This window comes from Idiotropiscis lumnitzeri, chromosome 5 (genome assembly GCF_059441095.1).
Source record: "Idiotropiscis lumnitzeri isolate Australia: NSW breed Sydney's pygmy pipehorse chromosome 5, RoL_Ilum_1.0, whole genome shotgun sequence".
NCBI lineage: Eukaryota > Metazoa > Chordata > Actinopteri > Syngnathiformes > Syngnathidae > Idiotropiscis > Idiotropiscis lumnitzeri.
This window is the reverse complement of record NC_142395.1, coordinates 13,223,303-13,250,357: the sequence shown is the minus strand read 5'-3', so window position 1 is coordinate 13,250,357 and position 27,055 is coordinate 13,223,303. Positions and strand designations below refer to the sequence as shown.

Genomic DNA, 27,055 nt, shown 5'->3' with positions numbered 1-27,055 from the left:
GATAACATTATATGTCAAAGTGATAAGAGGGATGGAGGAGTAGCTAGCGTCTCTGTCGGCTGTTCTTCCATCATTTTCCAGTCCAACGTGCCGACCTCTAGGCCGAGGGGACAGTTGGACACGACAGCCGACGTGCGTCCTATTGGTAGATGCAAATAGCCGGGGGACGATGCAACTCTGCGCCAGATGGGGGTTAGACCTGGTGTTTGGAAGACAAACGCGGGCCGGCGGATGTGAAAGAGGGATGTCTGCATTGCTGTGGGAGTGATCAAAACTGACGTTAATCATGGCCAATCAAAGCATCTCCTTTCATTTAATTAAAATAAATCATACAGGATTCCAGTTTTTAACATGCATGGGCACACGGGGGAACAAAACTTCTTTGCTGTGAAGTGGGCACTTGGTGGCCGTTTCCCATTGAGGTTGTTCATGCCACCTACAGTTGTGTGAATGATTTTATATATTCTAAATGAATGTAATAATAATAATAATAATACGTTCAATGAATTCATTTGTCCAATAATTCACAGGAATTTTCCCACGCTGTTGTCATATTCACAAATGAAATGTGTCTGACATCCACCAATCGTGTCCGCAGAGTTCAGTATCTGTTTCCCGGGACCCCAATCAAATTCCCACTCAGCAGGAATTCTAACGCAAACCTTTTGACGTGAGGCAATCGTGCTTATCACCACTCTATTGTGCTGCCCATGACGTGCTGATGTTTTTTTATTATCTATTCAGCTTGTTTCCATTGCGTTCCCTCCTCCTTAATCACGCTTTTGCCTCAGTGCTCAGGCTTAACACGCAACCGCTTTTTTCGCCCGAGTGCCGACCCCCGTCAAGCAAAGGTCAGACCGAATATCCTTCGTTCGGGGGTCCCGGAAGCGGTGCAGGGCATGCGTGGGAGAAGGAGTGGGATTCTACTCCCAGTGATTCATTTGAACTTTTCCTCTCTTTCAAATGGCATCACACAGATTGATGTCACCACTCACTGTTCTCCGCGCAGAGTGCAGGCTGGACCGATGTGTAATAACAGGGAGCCTGTAAGAGGACGTGCGATCGCCAGGTCCCGTGAAAAGGTGCTTTGATTGGCAATCAGCTGCTATTCAGTACCTTGCGATTGTCACGCACATGGGTGAAGGCATCCAATTGAGTGTTTTGATTGCGCAAACGAGACAATCGATGGATCTGTCATTATTGTTGTGAAGCTGCCGATGCATTTGGTAGCGTCAGAATGCCTCTGCAAGAATTTTAAATGTTATATTTATGCCTAGCACGTCTTGTGCAAATCAGATTTTAACTTTCTCTCTTTTTGGTATTTTCATAGACGCGTGCAGTTTGAAACGGGCGTTTGCGCTGGTGTGGGAATGAACATAGGAGACATGCTTCCTGGCCAATGGAAGCAACTCCTTTAATTCTCTTTAAATTTGCCAGACGTGGCAGAAGCATAAACATGCACGAGATTTTGGCAGAGTGACAAAAAAAAAAAAAAAGGCCATCTAAATTTGTCTTTCATCGATAAATACGTTAACAGTAGCAAACCCTCTGAATCAATGTAAATTCAATTCATACTTCTCATTATTATTACGATTGAGACATGCCAATTTTTACTCTGGAGCATACATGCGCTCGCAACGAATAAAGAGTCCAAGGAATCGTCCACATGATTCCATTATGTCTTCTCAACTCCACACTGAAACCTTCATTTTTCACCTTTTACCTTGGAGACCTAACAAGATCCATGCAGACGGAGCGACGGGAACTTTTTGAATTGATGCCGCAATTACAATCACATGCATATTGCAGAAAAGCCTCTCGGGATCTGCGATCCGACCACTATCCGGATGAGAGAAATGCCAATCAACACCACGGTTTTATCATCTCACCGGTGCCCGAGGTGCCAAAAAAGAGAGCGACTTCAATCTGTGTGCATAATTACAAGTGCACCTCCCTCCCAGGGGACATATAAAGTGCTCTACAAACATACCTGCTGGTCTATGCAAGTGCCGTTTGCATTGGAACTGTGAAAAAAGTGCTAAAATTGGACGGAATTCATTGCAAGAATTTCCTTACATGGAAGGTAACAAATACAAATGGATTTGGAATGCACCGAATGGAATGTCATCAGAGTTTGACAAATGAATATCATCAGATTATGACAAATAAACACCTTTGTCAATTAGATCCACTCCATTTTCTGGGCACCAATTCATTATCTATACTGCTTGCCGTCATTAGGATCACCCTTAAAAAAGATTATAAAATAGTTTATACCCCCCCATTTATAAAGTCTATCCCGCTTTTAGCCCCGGATGGGGAAAAAAAACAATCCCGGCGCTGTCCCTAGGCGGGGTACACCCTGGATTGATCTCCAGCGAAACGCATGGCCCATATTTTATGGATAACCAATTCTGACTAACCTAACAAACCAAAACCTTAGATTCATGATGCACAAATGTGAGCCATTTGTTCACTTCACTAAACTGGTGCTTCCATTTTTTTGCTACCAAAAGAAAAAGAATGCATAGTAAGATAAATGATTTCATTTCAGCCCCAATCAATTACTCCGTTTCTAACCCAAACAGCAGCACGAAGGAAAGGCATTCAAACAGATGAAATAAAGTGTGATGACTTTCTAGTGTTAACGGCTAATATTTAAAACTATCCTACATTCCACAGAGATGGCCACAGCAATTATTTCATTTGCTTAACAATGCTGAATTCCAGGAATCAACTGCACTTGTTATTTCACCCCACTCTTTTATAATCCTCTTTTTTTTTTTAACTCCACATTCACTTGACATAAATTAAATTAAACTAAGGTTGCTTACTATTATTTTTGTACAAAAAGCCTTAGAAATGGAATTAAAACTAATTTCCTGTGAAATTTTTTGCTCTAAGGTATTTGACGTAAACTGCCAAGAGTAGACAAACCAGAACTTTGACTGCCCCTCCCACCGCCGATTGACAACGTAATATAAGAACAATTCTTGGGCGTGTTTTCTTACCTCTTCCCATTGGTGAATGTAGCGAATGAGTCTGGAGAGTCGCAAGAGGCGAAGCAAGCTGAGGATCTTGGTGAAGCGGACGATCCGCAAGGCGCGTGCAGTCTTGTAGAAGTCGGAGTCAATGCGTGTCTCTACGATGAGGAAGATGTAGTCCACCGGGATAGAGGAGATGAAGTCCACCACGAACCAGCTGCGTAGATACTTGATTTTGATCTGCTGCGGGTCCAGGATGATCTCCGTGTTGTCCTCCTTGACGATGCCCGTCCGGAAGTTGAGCACGAGGTCCAAGAGGAAGAAGGTGTCCGAAACAACGTTGAAGACGATCCAGGGAGGCGTGTGCTCGTCCTTGAAGAAGGTGATGCCTACGGGGATGATGATGAGGTTGCCCACCATTAACAGCAGCATGGTCAAATCCCAGTAAAACCTGGTCGGGGAGACAAATGGACAACAACAGTCAGAATGGAGCATTGAGAGGTTCGATGCCAGCTGTACGAAAGACAATTATTTGAATCACTGTCCAACCATCTCCTACACAAAGTCGCAGGAAAGCGAGAGCACCTTTGAAATCGGTGACATTCTCCACACGCGTATCAGTGGAGCGCAGAATCTTCTTGCGCTTCAATCAAATCCAATTTTACAACACCTGTGCCACAACTTTTACCTGCTTTTAGTGGGTCTGAGATCTAGTCTACTTCCTGTCACCAAATTGTCACAAGCATAGTCGTCGTGTAAGAGAAAATGTCCTCGGTCCGCCAGAATGTCCAGCAAGGCGCAGCGCGGTTTGCCAAATTCCCAAACATGGTAAACTAGACTTGCCCCAGCACAAAAATGAAGATGTGCCAGTTTTTACAACTAGCGCACATGTGCTCGTGTATGAAAATATAACACACCGACTTTACAAATATGCATATGCATGGTAACAATTAGGGCTGGGTATCGATTCAAATTTCCATAAACGATTTGATTCGATACACAAGGGCTCGAATCAATTTTTGATTCAAGGATTTCTCGCATTACCAATTTTCCTTTGATATGGAAGGAATTTTTGATTTAACATGACCTGATCAAGACAATAAACGTTATTAAAAGTATCGATATATGGTTTTATGAACAGACTATGAAGAGGAAAATTGATTAAAATCGATTTTTTAAATCCAGCCCTAGTAACATGTTTGGACAGCATACTTTGGTATTTCAATTTTATAGCGCTCTTCCACCTATGAAGGCACACAAAGAACATCACACAAAGTTTTCATTTACCTACTCATGGAGCAGCATCAGGACTGAGGGCTCAGTATCTTGTTCAAGGACACTTCGACTTCAACATGGTCACAAGGACTGGTAATCGAACCTACAACCTCTGGTTTGGGAGCCGTGCAGCGCCACTTTGACACCAGAACGGATTAAAGAAGCTTGAAACACCCCATTTACATCCCAATTGTTGCTTATATTAGCCTCTCTACATGACGTTTAATCCAGCAGTGGATAAGTATGGATTAATTTGAGCTCTTTGTTCGCATGTAAACACGAATGCATATTCCACGCATTTGCTGCTTTACCCTCATGACAACCACTCAATATGAAAGCTATTTGCTGTTTGGGCAGTAAATCTGGACTGGAAAGTCAGCGAGGGTTAACCGCTAATTATAAGGCAACCCCGTGAACTCGTCCATCTTGCGAGCATGAACGTTTGGACATAAATTGTTCTCTACTGGACGTTCAGTAATTGAATCCAGATTGGCTCTTTTGTGTTAAGGATGATATATCCCAGAGGAAGGAGGAAGCCGGGTGGGGTTCTTGCATTGTCCACCGGACCAACGACCTCACATGATTTACCCACCTTTAACTGGGTCATAAAGTTCTGCCGCTGCGCCAAAGCAATTTCGAGGCGGGAAGCCTGCATACATATCCTGTAGCTACATAAAAATCATACGGGGACTCCATTTTTCTGCAAGCTAGCAAGACCACAGCAATTAATTACAGCTCTTGCACTTCCCGCTGATGACTATTGATCCCGCGGTTGATTCATGCGTTGTTGAAATAAATGTCACAGGAACCACAGTAAACTACGGCTCCAAGGCAACCATTCACAAAGATTGTCCAAATAAATATCACAGAAGGTGCCATAAAATTCAAAAAATCTACACTCACAAAGTGTACGTTGACAGCGTTGGGTCAACACTGTCACTCGTTGGTCACTGTCAAGTCAAATCTATTTATATAGCCCTTAATCACAGCAAAGTCTCAAAGGGCTTCACACGCCCACAGTTGGCAAATATTAATGACATCCCTGATCTTGAACCCCGGCAGGGCGAGGGAAAATGAAAAATAAAAACATCAAGGGAAAAAATGAGAAACCTTGAGAAGCAGCTGCAGATGGGAGAATCCCGCTACCAGGGTGGCCAGGCGGCAATCAATGCCGAGTGGGCAACATGATACGATGCAATGTAAGCTGAAATGCTGCAGGAAGACACCTACAAAGAGGCGGGTCCTCCTCAAAACCCGGCCCAGTCCAACCCAGATCTGGTCCAGATCAGTCGGTGCAGAATCCAAACAGCGACATCCAATTGCTAAGTCCGCATGTCAGAAATGACATGTCGTGCCAGTGATTGGTGGATTAGGCCACTCAAATATCATGAGTCACTCAACAAGTCAGTCAGTAGTGCCAATAATTATTTGATGAACTCACTAACTTGTCATTGGTCAGTCTTGGAGTCCTGTTTCTGTAGACCGCGCATATGAGCCACGTTTTGCATGTTTGGGAATTTGTCAGACACGTGCCAGGCATGTCTGACAACTAGGTGGAAAATATTAGACCAGCTGAAAGCAGATCTAAATTGTGGCACGTGCGGTGTAATACAATGTTGGTGAATTTGCTGGAGATGCGGGCAGACAGTTTCTGAGCTTCGCAGATATGTGTGTTGGATGTCATTGCATTTCGATTCAAATTTCCAAAATCGATTTGATTCGATTCACAAGGGCCCGATTCAATTTGATTTTTGATTCACTTTGATTGATTTCCCAGTCAATCAACGAACTGCTTGCTGTAACCCGGTGCATTAGTGAAAATATTGATTTATATTTAAATTTAGTATTGAAGCCAATGACGTTACATTAATCAAATACGTTTTATTTAAATGACTTTACTGCTTCAGCCCATTTGTTTTGATGCGCTACGAGTGGCTAGATCACGTGTGACGTATGAAGTCATGTAAATTTCTGGAGAAAAAGACACGATTAAAAGTAGCGCTATTTGCTTTTATGAATCGATATCGGGCTACGAAAAGGAAAATCGGTTTGAACCCAGCCCTATTCATGATTATGAAAGGACTTGGACCAACTTGGAGTGTAAATGGTTGGCTTTTCCACACCAACTCTGGCTGGTCTAGCCAAGCCGCGAATTGAACTAACAAACATTACATGCAATAATTTGTACAACTATGCAGGTTTGACTTATACTGGTAAAAAGTGGATTAAATTCAGTTGAAATATCGAAATATAATAGTTGCCTCAATTCTATGCCAATCACAACCAAAACAAGAAAATTGTATGCAAAGTAGACTTGCTGTTGGTCCAATCACACACTCAACGTGAAAAAGTTGTCTTCCTCAAAGTAACCAAATCCAGTGGATGCATACAAAGCAGCTCAGGCTGCTAAAATGAGTTACACTGCGCAAGGATTACATTTTACCAGAGAATCCAAGTCCTTGCCCGTGTCACACACACAACACACACAATTGACAAAGACAGTGACAGTAATTGGAATTCTTCAAAGTAAAAGGGTATCTGGTGTTTCAGCTTGTTTTCAAGCGGCGTTATATTTAGAAAGACCTCGCCACCGCTGAGTTTGCTCGTGCTGGGACGGGAAGCCCTCGGAGAACAAGGAAATCTTCAAAAGAGGAAATGCTTACACAGGTAATGACATTTGTACTTGGAGCGCATATACTGTAAGGCATGAATATTTATTAGAGCGACACAGCTGAAACAAGTGCGCATGGTCCACAACAATGGCTCTGATGATTGGCTTCTTACTTTTACCATTATATGCGATGACTCAAGTCAGTGATGGTGCATCTATGCATCATATTTACATATCAATTCAGTCAACAAAAAAATATGATTCTGTAGATTTAGAGCCCTGAATAAAACACAAAAACTAAAACAAAAGTAACATATCGAAGCACTGGCTCTGATTTAAATCAAATGCTACAAAGTGTTTGAGTCATTTATTATTATAGCCAATTATTACTTTGAATCTCATGAATTTGTTTATAATGACTCTGAAGCTCCTATTTTCGTGCTCAGAAAGTCTAAACTGTGGCAACGGCTTTATACTTTTTCAAAATGTGCTCAGTATTTTTGTAGACACATGCGGGTAAAACAGGTATTTGCGCCGTGGTGGGGGCGAACACAACCGACTTGCTTCCCGTCCAATGTAAGTGGCTCCCCTCAATCCTGAATTAAATTCAGAGCAGAAGAGGCACCCGGTCTACATGTCTGGAGTCCATGCAGATGATGCATGAGCGAAAAATACATTTAGAAGGAACTGAAGGAATCTCTTCACTTACGATTGATCTTAAGGTCAGTGAAGAGCAATCACAGATCACCGCTGTGAAGTGAGCAATTGGAGACTGTCATCTACCCCGATTGTTCATGTCCATTTGTGACAACAACCACCTCACACACCCCAGCCCAATATTTGAGTCGTGTCCATGGGGGATTTTTGATTTAGATTTTTTTATATCAAAGATCATCATAACAATAATGCATTTAATGATACATTTCTACAATGATTCGGAGGATTCAATGGTGTTGTTATATTTATTAAATTAATATGATGACATTGACCACGGATGTACCATAATGAATTAAAATCACGCTACATCACCTGTGCCACAACTTCTAGCAGGTATGAAATATTGTCTACTTTCAGCCATCAAAATTTCAAGTGCGCCAGGCAGTGCCAATTGAGGTTGGCATGGGCACAAAGATCAAGATGTTCTAGTTTTTACGCCCGAGCGCAAGTGCAATGTCGACGAAAATACAGCCCTGACACGCCACCGGTCAGTGTAAAAGTTGGTCATGACACAAAACTCATGCTGAACAAGTTCAAAAAAATTCAGCCAATTGCGATATATATATATATATATATATATATATTTTTTTTTTTTTAATCAATATTGTGATTGTCATTTGCAATTATTATTTTTTTCATAGTCCTCGGCCCATTTATTTTTCTTCACAAACACAAGTAATAAATTAATTTGCAAAACAATAAACAATATCAGATTTATAACGCAAAAATGTGACCGTCTTATTTGGTTAGGCTTCTGCTAAAATAAAAGCAAATGAGCCACGAAATATTGATTACATGACTGACACGTCTTTGGTCAAGCTGTTAAGTGTACACGTTAATCATTCCATATAATGTCCATAATTGGTTGATTATCTAATTCTGCATTGGTCAGTCTACTTGTGTCTATTTTATTTTATTTTTTAAAACTCTTGGCCGAGCTAGTATACATTCTTACGTAACTACATACAGGTTATAGTGAGGGTTTCCTCAAACAGCAGACCTTTACAGCACTTCGAAAGACTTTGTGTCCTCGACAATGATGGCACGCAGGAAGGTACCCTTCCATGGTATCACTTGGGTGCATACTGTACATGTGTGCGTGTGCGTGCGTGCGTGTCTGTGTGAGTAGAATCGCATGAGTAGAGTAAACGCTCATGACTCTTTTTTTTTTTTCTACTTGTGTCGTTGCCTCCTAATGGAGGTCAGGCCACCTAAACTTAGCTGAGATCCATTTACTGTGTTTTATTATGCACCAGGACTCTTGACATAGACGATTGTTCTATAAATACAAACGTGGGACATTTGAAAGGCATTAAATCCCTGGGAGGGGTGAGGTGTACAACCTACCTAAAAAAAAAAAAAAAAAAAAGAAGGGTGGGGGATGCAGCAATTTAGCAGTGGTATGATAGATTAATTTTGAAGATTGTATTGTCATAAAAACAATACAAACAGAAACACAATACTATATTGCATTTTTATTTCTTATTTTACAAGCAGTGGTCCATTGAATATTTAATAGCAAATGTACACGAAAATGCTTGTTTGGGATTGCAGAACAAATGGTAAATAATACATAATAGCAAAAACAAAAGTGTGTCTCAAATTGTTGATACAAATGTAGTACACATGAGAAATGAAAAAGGTTTTTCATGTATTACTTAATGAGTGAGATTATATACAATATGTAATAATAGTGTGTTGAAAAAATTAATAATATCCTTCTCTATTTTGGTCATTTTGTCATTATTTTCAATTGCAGGAAACACTACACTAGATCCAAGAAGAGAAGAATTAAATAATTTTTTTTAATTGATCAAATCTTGCAGAGAGTCGTCAAGAATATAAATAGCAGGACATATAATCTTCCTCTTTGACTGACAAGTTCTTTGAATATCTGATGCAAATGTGGGCAACGCGTTAACGGCCAAAAATGTTCGTCATTTTCAAGGTGAAGTCAAAGACACGAGCTAGACACAATGGGACAATCAAACTCGGTTGCCCGATTAAACCTTACGACTCTCTCCCACTTGGTTTGCTACGATACAGGGAGGTTGGAGTTGTGATGAAGGCCTCACTGACATTTTTCCCTCCTCTGGAGGGACGAGGTATCGGCCAGGCCGAGCTCTCTGGTGGAAACATGTCACAGTGAGAGTGCTGCACGCAACACGATAAGACTCTCTCAGTTTCCTCACCCTGCCAACCACACTTACCTGAGAGGAACGGCACAAAGAGCCAGAAATGGATGCGCATTTTCGCTTCGGGGTAGACCTATGTTTAAATGGAGACACAGGGGAAACTTGAATGGGCTCTCTGTACTGCCCTGCAGTATACAAGAAATCGACAGCATAAAGACATATAGTACAGTATAGTAACAGTGACTACGGATGGCTATCGATTCAAATTTCCAAAATTGATTTCATTCGATACGCAAGGGCTTTATTCGAGTCGATTCAGTTTGAGTTTCGATCAACCTAGGATTTCACGCAGAACCAATTTGACTGGTATGGAAGCCATTCACAAAACAAGCAATGCTGCAATGAGTACAAACTGCCGGCTGTAACTAGGTGCATAATTAAAATAATATTTACATTAAAAACAGAAGCCAATGCAGTTCCTTTAATGATGTACGCTTTATTTAAAATGACCTGATCAAAACAATAAATACTTTATGCTTGTTGGTGCTGACCTCACTGCCGCTATTTTGTTTTGATCTTGTCGAAATTATATAAATTTATAAGGAAAAATATGTTATTAAATGTATCGATATATGGTTTTATGAATTGATATCGGGCCATGAAAAATAAAATCGATTCAAATCAAAATATCGTTTTTTTTGGGGGGGGGGTTTCAAACAAAGGACTACTAGTGCCCGATTTATTATGTCATTCACTCTCCATTGGTTCGTCTACATGTCAATCATTACAAATATGTTGTCAGAAAAGATGTTGGGCATACTCAAAATTTCAAGGCAACAAATTTTGATAACATTTTAACTTGTTTATTAATGTTTTAAGAGTAGCTTTTGTGAAAACGGGCTCTCCTGCATTTCAAAACAAAGCTTACCGAATGGTTGTCCTTTGTATTGTTCTCCAACTTATAAGATCAAAATAAAACAACTCAGCAAATTGTTTTGGAGGAAACGACATGCTTGCTTTGTTGCGCCAACGAACATCGTTGCCTTCATTGTGAATAATTTATATTTGAAAGTTGTTCCAACTTCAATTGCCCTTTTATAGTCCCAAAAATATTTAAGTTGTGTTTTTTACCCATAAGTGTTCCCTCATTTTTCACTCTTGATATACGTTCCATGATCGAAATGACGTAGACGACATTTTTTTTTTCCACCTCTATTAAGCCGTCATTGAATTCAGCGCACTTATCTGTTGTTGTAAGGCAGGTGTGCTTCCTCCTCAAGCCAAATATCAGACTCCATACGTCATTGTGGAGCTGTAAAGTTGCCAAGTGAACCAGTCTGCACAACCACTAAAGCCCACTGACTGAATATTGACATCGGATGTGGAACGGCAATTCGCCGACTTCCACAGGCTCCACGGTAAAACTTGGTGTGCTCGCTCGGCAAATGTGACTGGAACTGATGTGACTTTGCATAATGAATGATTAATTTGTTTGCTCGGAATGTGTCCATGTTTGCCCACATTTTTCCTCTCAAGCTCAGCTTTGCTTGTTGCGCCGTGTGACATCTTAACAAATGTGACTCTGTGTTGTGTTTGCTATCAACAAACAGAAATGTAAAGTGGGTTACATCCTCCTTCAGAGGAAGGAAATGTTTATTTGTTAAAGCTTTGGATTTTAGTTTTTGTGGAGCGATCTTGAAAGAGGGCGTGCTTCCAATGATCGGTTTTGTTCTTCAATCCAGTGAACAATCGCTGGTTTGGATTCATACTTTGCTTGCTATGTAATATCACTGGTAGTTCAACTTCGAAGTATCCACACATGCCAACATTGTAATTAGCCCTCCTTTTATATGTGTGTTGCTTAAATTGAAGAAATTCTAATATTGAACAGAATATACCGTACAGGCGATAGGCAATGGGACTGGGCCGTCCCAAGAAGAGCAAAAATCCACTTGTAATTGATACTAGGGCGGCTTGATTATGAAAAAAAATAATAATCACAATTATTTAAGTAATAATTGACATCATGATTATTCAATCGATTTTTTGGGAGGGCACAAAACAAAACAATATATATAGATGGAAACAATATTAAGACAGTTCTGTTATTTTTTTTGTTCCATCGTAAAAGTAAAAAAAAAATAGTGCAAATGTACACATTTTAGTATGGTTTCCTTGTATATTTTTACTTGCTGTACACTTAAATTGTCATAGAACTGTTGTACCAACTAAATGATTTCTATAGAACACACACAAAAAAAAGTTTTTTTTATTTTAAAATATTGAAAGCAAATTGAGGGGGGGCTGATCTGCGAATATGTGAATGTGTAGGCGAAATTGCAGGGTTTGACTGTCTTAGTGTTCAATGAAATGGAAGAAAACCAAATGTAGATCTAAAACAAAAAATATAATATATATTTTTCTGTCATATATCAATCACCCTATATGTTATATATATTATACATACCGTATTTTCCAGACTATAAGCCGCTACTTTTTTCCTAAATTTTTAACCATGCGGCTAATACAATACAAAAGTGTAGTTTGTCTGTGGATTTTTTTTTCACCAGTAGGGGCGCTATATAGTTCAGAAAATATGCTAAATAAATCTAGATTTTTTGTTTCTCTTTAAACAAACACTTAGGTTTTGCTGAGGTCATACTATTTTGGGGGGATTTACTTCTTTAACTCCTGACCACGATTATGTGACATTTCCCTACTCTTACTTTTAATTATGGTTTCTACAGCTATTTTGGATAACTACATACATTTTAGGATTTTGCCTTCATTCGATTTAAGCTTGGGCATTAAAGCCAAATTATGGATAGTATGTAAACACCATATAATTTGTCGAAGTAAAAGTGCGTTCAAATGAAATATTACATTTTTGGGGGTGATAACACAGTTAACATGAGCAAAACAAGAATCTCATCAGTAATGTTGCCTAGGGGTGGAAGTCAGATTATTTTTACATCACCTTTAATGGCAGCCAAATAATGTTCTGTTTTGTTCGCCTTTGCTACTGGACATGGGAATAATTACATTAGCATTAGGGGTCACTTGTCAGCAGAGCTTAATTAATGTTGCTTTTATAGCAGAATCAGTTTTTGGCCCACAATTCCAATGACATTTTATGTGTCTGTCTTTGACCAAAGCAGGTCCTTTAAGCACAAGCAACTTAACAGTCAATTCAGGACAAAGTATTTTATGCGGGAAAAAAAAGGAATAGGAATTCATATCCATGAGGATAATTGAGGTAACGTTATACCTCACGTAACTTTTGACCCACAGTCAATTGCTGTTAAATTAAGATAAAGTATACACAGTATATGGTAGGGCCCGCCCGATTAACAATGGCTATAAATTGAATCAAAATCTTCTGAATAAACTCATAAATCAAACATCCATCATCCATCCATTATCTGAACCGCTTCTCCTCACTAGGGTCGCGGGGGTGCTGGAGCCTATCCGAGCTATTTTCGTGCAGTAGGTGGGGTACACCCTCAACTTGTTGCCCGCCAATCGCAGGGCACACAAAGACAGACAACCACTCAAAATAAGACCTAGGGCCAATTTAGAGTGTCCAATCAACCTGCCATGCATGTTTGTGGAATGTGGGAGGAAACCGGAGTACCCATAGAAAACCCACCCAGGCACGGGGAGAACAAGCAAACTCCACACAGGATGGCCGGAGCAGGAATTGAACCTACGACCTCTGAACTGTGAGGCCATGGTGCTAACTAATCACCGCACCGCCTAAATCAGACATAAATGTGTGAAATATGACACACATTCAACTATCAAAAAAACAATTTGTTTGTCCTTATAAATTCTTGAGTAAAGGTATCGAGCCACATAATGCATTCTGGAACCCTAAAAATAAAGTTGTTTTTTGTTTTTTTTTTAAATACATTTCCTGTCGGTCCCCGCTATTCGTGGGGATTAGACACCAGGCTGACCTGCAAATAGCCAATATCCATGTGCAATTGAAATCTATTGAAATGCTTTGGAGGAAAAAATTATGTTATGCATTGTATGTCTTTTATTTATTCATCGTCCGATTAAAATGTAATCAGTATTTTTTTTTCTGCCAAAATTGGAAAAAAATATCCCATATAGGTCAGGCTTTAGTATATCGTGACACCACAGTTTTTTTGTCTTGCATGGGCCGCTGTCACTTCCTATATGTAGCTAAGTATATTTAGATTTCGGTTGTCCTTGTCATGATCAAGTCACCATAATGAGCCAAACTGTTTGTTTGCTTGAAGTGTTTTGTGGGTCTGAATATACAGCATGGCCGGTTCAAAAGTTTGCAAAGGTGACTCACTAAACAGAGTTTTTACAAATCAATGCCAGCGCAAAACTGTTGAGTCTCATGTTGCGAGAAAGTGGCTTTGAATATTTGCCATTTATATTTAGTTTGACAGATTTTCTCCACCCCGCAACCTGCCTCCATCATGTTCGGCAAATCATGTGGTAAGTTAGGGATCATGATCGGTTACTTTCCTGTCCTGAAAAAAAAATTATCGAATGCTAACAGACAAATGATAGAAAGTTATAAGGAAATGAGTCGGGAGCTAGTCTTGGATATGCTTCATTGTCACAATATTTTGCTGACGAAGCAGTTTAGCAATGCTTAATGGTTAATTGCCATGAAGGTTCAATAAAACGGACAGAGCAGCAGCCCCATTAAATCAGCAGCCATGTTTGAAAGAATGAATTAGCAGGAATGAATAACATGAGGCATGCGAGGCAGAGAGAAGGCGGGGGAGTAAAAAAAAAAAAAAAGGCTTGATTTTTTTGCATGCGCTAACTTCTAGCCGTGGGCAGAGTAAATCTATCAAAAGGCTGTCACACTTAAAAAGGAGAACATCTGTAACAACAACAACAAAAACACTGCCCATAAAAGAGCGGCCCGTTGGTTTTTAAAACACGCCATTTGGCAAACACAGAGAGATTTAAGCGTCGCGCAAGGAAAAGAATGCGGGTTAAAAGGGTTAATCCTATTTTTGTTATCACCCGCTCCAATGAACTGTCATAACGCCGGCGTCTCTTTGCTAAGCACCGCCAGCAGACACACTGCGAGCACATCACTGACACTGGGGCTGTGCTGTTGCAAGTGGCTATATTTAGGTGAGGCGCGCCGTTTTATCAAGCCTACGCTAAGAAGATTTCATCAGAAGTTGAGGCAAATCTCCCCAACCTGAGGCTGCCGGGGAAGCGCAAAAAAAACAAAAACTGTGGGATTTGTTAAAAACACACAGGAAGCTGAGGAAAACTAAAACGAACCTTACCCATGGCTGCTAAAATAACTCCATCAATTGTTGGTCATGATGTTTTTTTTGTTGCGTTTACTGTTATTTAAAGCTATTTCTAAAAGCTTTACTCGATGAAAGCAGGAGAGAAAATGAATGAAAGCGCAGTCGTCCAATCTTTTAGAGGGAACTCAAACTAAACACATGATGATGACAAGACAGATTTGCCAAGTCAGCAAAGGACAAATTCTCGGATCTCTCCGAAAAGATTATCCTGCGCCATTTTCCCATGGTGTGAGGTGTGTTAAGAGTGAACACCCTCTGAAAAACAGACAGGCCCGAAATTCTTAACCTGGTCAATATTCATCAACACAGACACCGTGATTGAGATGGGAAACAATGAGAAAGCCACTTGAAGTTATGACTGTTCCCGGACACAGATGGAGGAGCAAAAGATCTCCCAAAGTCATTAACCACAATAAAAAATGGCAGTAGGAGTTTGCCGCTGACAGTGCTTCTGTAATGTAGTTAACAGATAAACCGTTATTCTTCTCCGACTGCTCTTTGTTCGTCTTTGTCTTATGCACATACTCAACGAGAAAGCCACGCATCCATGTGCAGATCTCCTCCAAGGTGGGACGAACGTACTCTGCATCGTGACTAGGGCTGCAGCTATTGAATATTTTGGTATTTGGATATCTTCCTGAAAATTATATAGAATAATTGGATATTCGAATAAAAGCATAAATATTTTTTTTCTCTTGGTTATAAGTACTGAAGTAAAAAGAAAAACATTTCCACTTGATAACGAACGACATGCAGGTTTTCATTTATAGCTTTTCAAAATGTTGTACTTAAATTTAAACTGTACGTAGCTGCACACTATTTTCCTCTCGACAAGCATCAGTTAGATTTTAGACAAATCTCTCCCCAAGGGTTTTGGTTTATATCAGTAGTCCCCAACCTCTTTGATTTCAAGTCCATACGTTTTTGGAGAGGTGTATTGGTTGTTGTTGGTTGGTTAACAAAATTCTACGACAACAAATGCAAATCCACCGTGTTTTATTATTTAACTTATTAGGGCCGGGTTTAAAAAAAAATTTACATGACTTCATGCGTCACTACACCAAAGTAGCCTATCAAAACAAAATGGCGGAAGCAGTGAAGTCAGCGCCAACAAGCATGAAGGCAGATTTATTTATTGTTTTGGTCAGGTCATGTTAAATAAAACGTACATGATTAATGGAACTGCATTGGCTTCAATTCTTCATGTCAATATCAATATTTTTAATAATGCACCTAGTTACACCAAGCAGTTTGTTCTAATTGCAACATTGGTTCTTCTAAGAATGCCTTCCAGACCAAAGTAAAAATAGTACTGAAGTTTACCGGCACCGGTCTGCGGCCTGATGATTGGGGACCACTGCGCTATGAGATCAAGCGACGTCGGAAGCACAGCAGCGATTTTGGCTAAAACAACACATTTGAGCAAGCCTAGCTTGTTAAATGAGAGCGTACATTTTGCATTAAATATGTACCACCTATGTACTAAATTTAAAGAAAAACTGTGTTGTTCTTTTTGCGTAATCCTGCGAGGATCAATTCACATTCCAACCATCAGATGAAAAAAAAAAAAGTGCTAAAGTCACATCACTCCAAAAATAGTGCTGCAAGAATTTCCCAACAGGCTTTCTTCTCCGCCTATATTCAATATAAAGTCAACAACATAGAGGACGATTCCGTTCATTCAGTCTGCATGTATTACTATTCTCACTGTAACCTGCAAATGTAACAACATTGCACCTTCCTACAGTGTGACACTCTTTTCATCCACAGCTGAATCATCATTGGATGGGACAGGTGTTAATCATTACAGCATCACTAAATTGAATGTTTGTGCTCTCCCTCCTCTGTGTGATACAATGCTCAAATAAATGTCGAATATTTTTTTATGTGGTGTTTTTTTTTATATATAGGGCCAGATGTTGAGCAAACAAAATAAAGATTATCTGGAGGAAAATGTTTTCATGTTTTTATTTTTATACCATTTAGACTACAGCGATCTGATTGAGTGATATTTTGCCTTTTATGCAAAATGCCGGCCACACCGTAACCTAATGATTTCTGCAATCTACCAATGATGTCATTGATCGGCGCCACCAAATAAGATATTACAGCAAACGCAACGTCATCACTCCGGGTTTGTTCTGTGCTGCCATAGTACTGTGGTCATGTCGAATGTGAGGTCAGCTTTTACAGAGGTGCACTTTTACAAGAATATAAAATCATTATAGTTTGCGTAGACGGGGCCAAATCTGTAAAGCTACAACGGAGCCGAAAAGCTTCAAGAATGTGCTACTTCGTCACATACATGCAAAGTGCAGTAAAAAGTGGACAAACAATGTAGGTCAAAATAATCGATTTTCCGCTATGGCGAGGGTTGATCCAGGAGCGCCTAAGATAAGATTCCACAACAGAACTTATCCAGTAAGTCCACGCTCCTCCTGGAGGTGGGGACACAACCATCCCTTGATTAGCCAGAAAACTGTAACAGTAATAGATCCCTCGCCTAATTTTGTTGCTGTACTTCCTCCAATTACGACTTTCCGATTACCTATGGCATTGTAACCATCTTCCGGCGTTACAAAAAATACATATAAATAAAATAAAAAATAAAAAAACACAAAACTTGGTTAGTTCTCCAGAGAATTTGTGAATAGAGAACTGGGTGGGGCTTACTTTGATTATTTTGAAGTTTGTTTTGGTTTTTTTTTAGATGACAATACAGTGCCCAACACTGGATGCAATACAGTTCACCCCTTCAGCGTTGCACGAAATGTACAAGGGATGTCCAGCCGCGGCCATCATCGTGCACTTATCCCACTGGCATGTGCCAGTATCTACTGTCTGGTTTTGCAGTCTGTCATGCTGGCAGTAATTGTGCCTGTCTTTTATCTCCATTCCTTGTTATCGGCAAGAAGGTCCTTCAGGTTAAGTCACAAGGATCACAGGCAGCCGGCGACGAGTGCGGAGGAGGAAACACACACGAGCCAGGCCCTAAAAACAACCACCACCACTGTACCCCAGTGCAGCACAGTTGGCCGGATGAAGCTGAGGATTGAGCGACGGGCTTTCACTAATGACATGCGAAGATAATGTAGTGTGCGTAACAGCGGGACGCTGATCGCATTGGACATGTCACCTAGCGCCCTTGTTCCCGGACGCTGTCATTATCTTCAGCACTGCAGCCTCCGTAATCAGCAAATGGAGTGGCTACGACGAAAGCCTTTCCTGTCTAACTCCAAAATGGTGATCAGAGGTCAAAGTGCAAGAAGAAGAGCACGTGGACCAAAACAAAATGACCCTCCTACGATGTATTAAGACTGACGACCCGGGATGATAAAAGGAGGGTCAATGAGGAGTAATCCAAGTCAACATTTTCCATCTTGTTTGGCAGATTATCCATCCGTTCGTTTTCTATAGCGCTTGGCCTCCTTAGCCTTGCGGGATGAGCTGGAGCCGATCCCAGCTGACTTTAGGCGAGAGGCGGGATGTAAACTGGACTGCTGGCTGGAGACTCCAAAGGCTGCAGTTTTGGCTGCACGACACCTGGTGTCCAAATTCATATTAAGCCGTACAAATTCGACACGGATTATGTTGTCGACGGAGGCGACATGAGGAGGAGCTTTTGAAGGCGCAGAAGGACCCAGCGTGCGAATTGTCTTTCTAGAAATTGGAAACCACGCGCAGTGAAGTCCCAGCAGAAGTGACGGCATGCTAGGTTCACACCGAATCTGTTGCAGGCGTTTCGCAAGTCATACTTTGTAATCTGATATGAGGGAAAATAAGGTGATGAATGATAAACATGTTAGAAAAACAGCTGAATTAGTTCAATAGATGCAATTACATTGATTGCCAGTCTCAATTAAAGTGAAATTGAAAAAAACTAAACCAAAGATCAGCATTCAATTAGAGATCTGGTCGCTCAAAAGAACACAAGCCTATTAGTACAAAACTATATCAAATATTGTACACAGGCCAATTCAGGGCCAGAGGCCAATCAATTGTGGAGCCCATAGGCTGTTCAGACAAACCAATCATTTATGCTCACCAAAGGACAATTTAGAGTCTTTGATGAACCAAACAAGCATGATTTGGAATGCTTGTTTTTTAGGTGTTTTGGGGTTTTTTTTGCGGTTACAATGGGTGACCAGTGGATGGCAGTATGTGGGATCACACCCTTGCGTCCATTATTGTGGCTGGTGCATAACTTTTGACATCAAGACATGCATATGCTTTTATTGACAGACCTGTTTCATTAGAGAATTTAAACATACGTGCCCCCATCATTCTGTTTTGAAACATGTCTGTTAATACAAACAGTGCAAAATGACTTTCGAAACACCGTCTAAAAGAAAAGAGCTTTTGAATGGTTGTTCATTGGAATAACCACTATGCCTAAAAGGGTTAACGCCGTGCACTATTGTTAAATAGCAGAGCCCAAATGGAATGGAACCCTAATTTATGCTATCGCTAATGCATGTAGCTTTCGATGTATTGTTTTACGATGCCAAAATGACTGCTGCTCAATTATTTGCCTCTCCTCCCTATATTCAGTTCGGGCCAAAACACGTTTGTGTGTGCATGTGTGAGTGCGAGGGGAGACAGAGGGGGGGGAAGAAAAACTAGGACATGTTCCAAACAATGATGATGATGATGATGATGATGGTGAAGATAAATCAGGAGTCCGCCCACATAGCAGAGGAGAAGGAAAAATAGCCGCTGTCTACCACTGCTGCATGTGTGTGGCAACGCGGCCCATTTGTTTGAGTGCAGCAGACAGACAGCGTGTGGCGTGGACAAGTCAAACACAATTGATCCAGGGAAGTATCTCCTATGAGTCGCACTCACACACACAGACTTCTTTATCCAGCACACTGGACTCTCAAGGTTTCCGAGGGGACACCCTGCTGGATCCAGCAAATGACGACCCAGGCAGAGTTTTACTGAAAAAAAAAAGGGAAAAAAAAGAGCGGCCTCTAAAGGTAACTGGAACTCACTACGCAACTGCACCCTGAACTGGTCGCCAACCAGTCGCACACAGAGACACCGTGTCACTGAGTGGGAACCGATTCCACGCTCCCCGCATACAAGTCAGGTAAGTGTACCACTACACCATCAGTGTCCCCCGAAAAATAGTCCCAAACAGCAAATATTTTACTCGCAAATGTCATTTCCCATTCATGAACGAGTCGGTGAAACACATTCCGTCCAACTATGAGTCTTTGTTTAAAGGTACTGTTGTGGCGTCCAACTAAAATTCCGCCACGGCATGCGAAGCCGAGGGGAGTTGAAACATTGATGACGCGCGCACCAACTATTGCATCATTGCTATCTTGACTGCTGTTTATAGAGGCACATCCATAGCGTAGGAAAATGACAGGCACTTACTTCATTTGCCATTCAAGCTCGCTCTTTTGGACTGATCTGCTCTTTCCGGAACACGAGTTGGCTGACGTTTGACGTTTGTTTTACTCACAAGTCCATTTCACAGGTGTGCTCACAGTTGTTTTCCTTGAAGATTTCCCCGCTGTTTTCAGGATGATTTTCACGGTCAGCAAAAGGTTCCTTCCCCACGTTCAGCCCACCACAAGATCCAAACAAAACAATAATTACCCACAGGTGAGTGCACCTACTAATAATAAAGACCCCCCCCCACCTGTGACGCCACCAATCACTGTGATAGTGGAGCGTCCACACACTTGGCTCGTGCGCAACACACAAGCATGCATCGCAACAAAGGAAGAAACCACAAAACACTATATGGCTTCGACAGGTACCTCTCGTAGAGAGTCGTGCTTCAAAATTAACATTGCATTTGGTAAAACCTTTTTAATCGTGATGAGGTATTGAGCTGTCAGATGCAATGACTCTTTGCATATTAAATGACATTGTGACCTACAAGTAGAACTGATTAAAGTTTTGGACACATTCTGCTAATTGCTTCGCAGCTTTAACAAACCTTTTCCGTTGACAGCGGTGACTTACTTTTAAATTTGAAGTGCTTTTTTTAATGCAATGTTCCGCGGGAGCAGAAAGTCCCCTGAAGCGACATATCACATCTTGACCATTTCTCATCTGGTCTGATTGGAGGGGGTCAGTGGTGGCGAGGGGAAAGGGAAAAAAAATCAATTTCAGAGAGACAAGGGGTGTGAGTGTGCACCTGGGACACATGCCCAGGCTGAAAAGGTTAACTTGTATGTGCGAGGCATGCGTGCATGAAGAGGTCAACAGTAAGGGAAGATGCCATCAAGATACACTGCAAGACAAACTACACTTTAAAACACAACGAAGATTGACAATGGGGAAAAAATTGCTTTGGATTGGTTTTAAAGACTAACCTTCATTTAACCATATTATCAAGCGACAATGCGTAGACTGTTTTGAGCTTTCAAATTTCATTTATTTTGAAAATCACATCATGGTGTGCATATATATATATATATATATATATATATATATATATATATATATATATATCATATATCTTGTAATCACTAATTATATTACATGGTTGGCGGCTCACCGTACAGGACGCTGACATGTCTCGCCGCCATCTTTCTGCTACGGATACCCGATGGACACAACCGTAACAACTGCAATGCACTTCCTCTGTCGCTTTGGGCTCTGAAGTCAATGCATTCTATTTGTTCACCACTAGATGGCATTCAATTCTTCACACTGGTCCTTTAATGAGTTTACACGGCAGAAAATATTTTTTTGTCTTTACAGAGCAGTTGTGCGAATCAGTCAAAATTTGAGTAGCAATTTCCTAACTGTGGAGCCTTTTTATTTTCCAAGTTAATGTCAGCGAAATGATTAAGGGTTTTATAAAAAAAAAAAAACAGGCTAATAAAATGAATGAATCATTCTTTTTGAGCGCAATATAAATAAAGATGTATTGTAGAATCAACATTTTTTCCTTTCTTAAATTCACATAATCAGAAGCTTTATTTTCTTGCATAGATAGCGAAGCTAAATTTATTTGAAAAAGCTATACTGTAATGTAAAATGCATTCAAATGTGCTTAAAATATTTTCCTTTATTTATTTATTCTTGAGCTACCAAAAAAAAAAAAAAAAAAATATATTAAATATTAAAAAAAGTGTGATCAATTGACAATTCGTAATTTACACTCAAGTGCGGGCTCTTTCAAGTGAACATGAGAACAGTCCCCAATACACACCGCAACTTTTGACGGACGCCGTTTGAGTCTCAGTTTTGCTATTCGTACTAACGAGACGTAAAATATTCATATTGACACGAAAAAAGCGCTGCAAAACCGCTTATTTCGAGGGTTGGATTATATATTTATACAGTGGACCCGCTAAGGTAGATCACAAACCGTTCCAGAGTCAAACTACTACCATTATAAAACCTTATCACTCCAAAGACAAATAAAGTTACCCAATTTTGAAGCACAGCCATGCAGCTTAAGGCACAACTGTGCAACAATCATGCTGTGTAATCAGCATCTTGATATGCCGCACCTGCGAGGTGGATGGATCGGTTTGGCAAACACCAACACAGAGTTAGACGGATTTGTGAACAATATTGGAGAAGCAGGCCTTTTGTGGAAACTGAAAGGAAATAGGATCAAAAAGAAAACTGTTGCATTTATAGTTTTCTTCGGCATACTTGTGACTTTCTCCCGACCTTTGACATTAAATGTTATGTGTTATGCTTTTTTACCGATAAGCTCTTATGAAGGCAAAATCACAGTCACGTTTATGTGGAAAAAAAACCCAGAAAAGTAAGCTTTACAACCCTCAAAATATCGTCAAAATTCTTAGTATGCTGGTGATCTCACTGTCACATTCAGTATGACGTGTCGCTTCCTTGACAGTGAGATGCGGCCTGTTCTGCACAATTCATGTTAAGTGTCAGCAAGCTCACAGTTTTTTTTTCCCTCCACGTTTTGCCATTTCTCAGCCCTCTCTCTTCTTCCTCCATCAATGAAATGTGTGGCGTTCAAATAATGCATGGCAAGCAGCCAGAAGCGGAGCATGTCAACGGGAATACAGAAGAAGAGGAAGACGAATAGGTCCGCAGAGGTCTTGGTCACTTCATTGTCACGCGTGAGACAGAAGCCATCCCTCAACCTCTCCCTTGAGGTTGCTTGAAAATGTTAATGCGAATACGGTTGGATCTGTCAAAGACCGTTTGGAATTGTATTTAAAAAAAAGCCTGCAGAGTTCACATAAAAATGCTTTACATCAGGAGACTAACTTTCAATTTTTGGGGGGCTTTTCAATGGGGAAGTCAGCTGTCTAAGGGGCCAGCCATTTTGTCACTTTCTGTCAACAAAAATTGTCATCACAGTTGATCAGGGCTCAGGTAATGACCAATCACGGCTCCACGATTTTCTGAAGTTGAGCCATGATTGGTCGTTATCTAATCCCTGAACAACTGTGAGGTCACTTGCAGACGACTGCAAGTAGCAAAATAGCAGCACCCTGAGATTTTCAAAAACTGGAGGATTTTACTGTTCAACTCATATTCCACAAACACATAATTAATAGGAATGCCAAGTATCAACTATTGGGGCTTCATAGAATGCGCTAGGGTGCCGTCCTACCACATATGGTCGTCATCGTATTACTTTCCTTAAAAAATAAAAAATAAATAAAAGGACATATTCATAGTGAAATAAATAATGTTTTAAAATTAAGTATAACTACAGTATAGTTAGATGAGCCGGGTAAATTAGATAAGCATTGCTTATCCGGAGTTAATACTGTTAGCTTAATGTTAATCTTCACAATCATTGCAGCTCTGCTTACCTTTTGGCTTTGGTTTTTATGTTGTCCGCGAGCTGAACTCCAGCCATCATTTAACAATACTGAGTCTTTTGGATCTACTGCAAACTTCTGCATCTAGCCCGGCTTTTGACAATGACATGATGAAATTGGCGAATCTTCACCCAACCTAGCTTCCAAGTCATCTGTTAATAAATTGTTAGTTGAGGCGGTATTTTGTGAGGGAGCTGATATGTGCCATCAGAATCTTCAAAATTCAGAGTGACTTGCTTGGAGACACATTTTCAGAAAAAGGCAGCTGGCAAGAAGATTTATTTAGGTCTTTAATTTCACACATGGTGGGTGAGCAGACTGAGCACTGTCGGTACTCCAGAAACATGACTACATGTATGCAAGCAATTCAAAAGTCAATATTTATAATGTACTCTTTAAAGGGGCCACTCCAGAGGATTATATATATTTTGTTTGCTTGTTTTTTCCCAGTTCAGAAGTATCGTAAAACTAAATGCAAAGACGTTTTTTTGTTTGTTTGTTTTTTTTAACCATATGCTGTTGGCACATATCAAGGAAGGACGATGTACCACGCCTCAATCGACCCAACTAAAACAAAATGAAAGCGATGAAATTTACTCTTCTGTGTGTCAACCACCCCAAGTGTCCAGAACGGAGGATGAGGGAAGAAGGGCGGTGGAGCAGAGGGTGTTGTGGAATAACGCAATTGTGGTGTTGAAGGTGTTAAAAGAAGTCTTGGCAGCCAAATGTGGCTGTGTGGCATCCACCTGGGGAGATTATAAATTGATGTGGCAGCATGGGAGATGGCGGAGCACGAAGGACGCACGACATTACATTTGTTAGGCAAGCCAAATTCATCGAGCACAGCAGCTGGTTTGCCCATTTTCAAAATGTATATGATGTCCAATCAATCAATATAATCTCGCCTGCAGATTACAGTTGCAAGGTTAAACTCTCTTAATGCGTGAAGCAGCATTAAATGACGTCAGGATTCAGAGGTGTGGGAGGGGGCGACTGTTTGAAATCCAAAACGGTAAAAAAAAAAATTTATAATTTTTTAGAGTTGTTCAGGACTCACGCTGCTTCATTTAAGCGAGGGAGGTCACACAGTAGCGTTCAATCATTCCCCCGCGGTGACAGGCAAGCTTCTTCTACCCGGCAGCCAAACACACTCCCCCACCCTACCCCCACATCCCCCGCCAATGCACGGGCTCCCTCCATTAAATAAATTGTGGCGTAATAATCTCTTGGCTCAATATTTATGGATGAGAGTGGGCAGCCTATTTTGACTATCCCACGTTCAGGGCCAGAACTCTCGGTAATCCCCGTGTTTAACTGTGGCGAAATGAAACAGGGGAGTTATTCAACATGAAGAAGCGGGAGACACAGACGATGTGCAATGGGAAAGTGTCATACCTCTGTGCAGATTAGCACGATGAAAGATTGCTCCAGTAAGGGTAAAAGCTGCCATGCTGGCGTTGGGTTTATTCATGCGTCTTTAATCCAAAAAGGCTTCATTACCGCTGAAAAGGAAGTTTTTTGTTTTCGTTGGCTTGGGTTTATTCTATATTGTTTTTGTCTTGGGGCTTGTGTAACAGGTAGTGCGAAGACTCTGGTGGGATTATTGTTTATCTCTATTCTTGCAATTTTTTAGGAACCTCAACAACATGCCTAAAAACTCCCAAATAGCTTCAAAGTGCGTTTATCCTGTTAATAATCTACTTTATGTCATTTAGGTGTCCGGAAATTATCTTCCTATAAACCCAACTCAGTTGCGCCTTCCTTGGAAAGTTAGAAATGTCTTCTTCGATCTTCTTTGACAAACTTCAGTGGACATATTGTCACTTGGATACAGGATACTTGACTTTCTTCTTTTCTCCTGTATGCACTGCAGCAGTTTCACTGAATTCAAGGTTTTCCTGGACCATTTTTTGCCATCGCAGGGTGCGGCCATTTTGTCACTCTGTCAACTGAAAATGATGCTCACGTAACGACCAATAATGACTCAGCTTCAGAGAAGGAGATTGGTCGGTACCTGAGCCCTGAGCTACTGTGATTTTCAGTTTAAGATGTCTATGTCATCTTTAAACAATGTCAACTTTGCATCAAAAGTGACATCTTTTACCTTATGACGCTTAATGACATCTGTCATAAGGATTCATTCATGTCCATGACAGGTGTCATGTCATAATTATGACAGTCTTATGACAGTCTAATGAACCCACATTAAAATAAAGTGTGACCAGAATTTGTCTAATTTTGTGGTCATGAAAATATAATTTTTCTGTCTTAAGACCAGCAGCACAGCGGACAACTGATTAGCACGATGGCCCCGCAGTGCAGAGGTCGTGGATGAGATTCCGGCTCCGGTCTTCCTGTGTGGAGTTTGCATCTTCTCCCGGTGCATGAGTGGGTTTCCTCCCACGACCATTGTGACCATTTGCAACCTTGAATGAACCCGAACGAAAAAACAACATTCAAGACATGTGGACACACTCACAAACCTGAACGGGCTTATTGGTTTCACTTGGTCTCTTCTGGACTTGCACTCAGACTTGACTTGCAGTCAGACCTTTGTGACAAGAACCTGACTTGGACTTGATAAAAGTGCGCTTGACTACAGCCCTACTAGCTATTACAGTTTTACAGTTTACCATCCTTTTGCAAAAGAACCCCAGATCAGGGGATGTCGATTGTGGTTATGTAAAGCCCTTTGAGACTGTCTGTGATTTAGGGCTATACAAACGAAATTGACTTGACTTGACCTTGATAAAGTGACCTCTGACCCTGCCACAAAGACAATCTGCACGATAGTATGTATCTCTACATCTCATTTTACCTCAATATACTCAACAATGGCACACTTGTCGCATCCCACGGGAACCCAAAAAATCAATAGCAAAACACTCTCTACAATAAATCAGCTTTAATCTACACCAGTGAAATACATAAAGGTTATTATTTCATCTGATGTTCTTACAAATAAACACCGACGCACACGCTATTTGTTGTGAGGAAGCTGCACAAGCTCCACGAGGAGAGCGCCGTTTAGGAACACGAGTTAAAAGGCGAAAAAAAAATCATCAGGGAACTGTGGTGGCAGGAATGAACTCCATCTGATCAAGAAACAAAGGGAGTGTGTTGAGCAACTGCACGCACAATTCAGCCTCTCATTATGACAGTGCAACAAGCTGTTCCGACCATTTTAGTCATCTGATGACATATTGTTCTGAGACAACAGAACAAG

General features: G+C 40.7%; 1 protein-coding gene and 1 long non-coding RNA gene across 2 annotated transcripts in view; one reads left to right on the top strand and one right to left on the bottom strand.

The window, feature by feature from the left end:
* The window catches only part of hcn4 (hyperpolarization activated cyclic nucleotide-gated potassium channel 4), a 98,962-nt gene that overhangs the window by 60,414 nt on the left and 11,493 nt on the right, over positions 1–27,055 (bottom strand). Inside the window, exon 2 of the mRNA XM_088296692.1 lies at positions 3,012–3,435. Within this exon, the coding sequence (XP_088152818.1) occupies positions 3,012–3,435 (424 nt within the window). The remainder of the gene's footprint in view (positions 1–3,011; positions 3,436–27,055) is intronic.
* On the top strand, positions 19,923–23,113 carry LOC148336990 (uncharacterized). Its single transcript, XR_015843229.1, has 3 exons — positions 19,923–20,135; positions 20,578–20,659; positions 22,970–23,113. It is a non-coding gene; the product is annotated as an uncharacterized LOC148336990 (long non-coding RNA).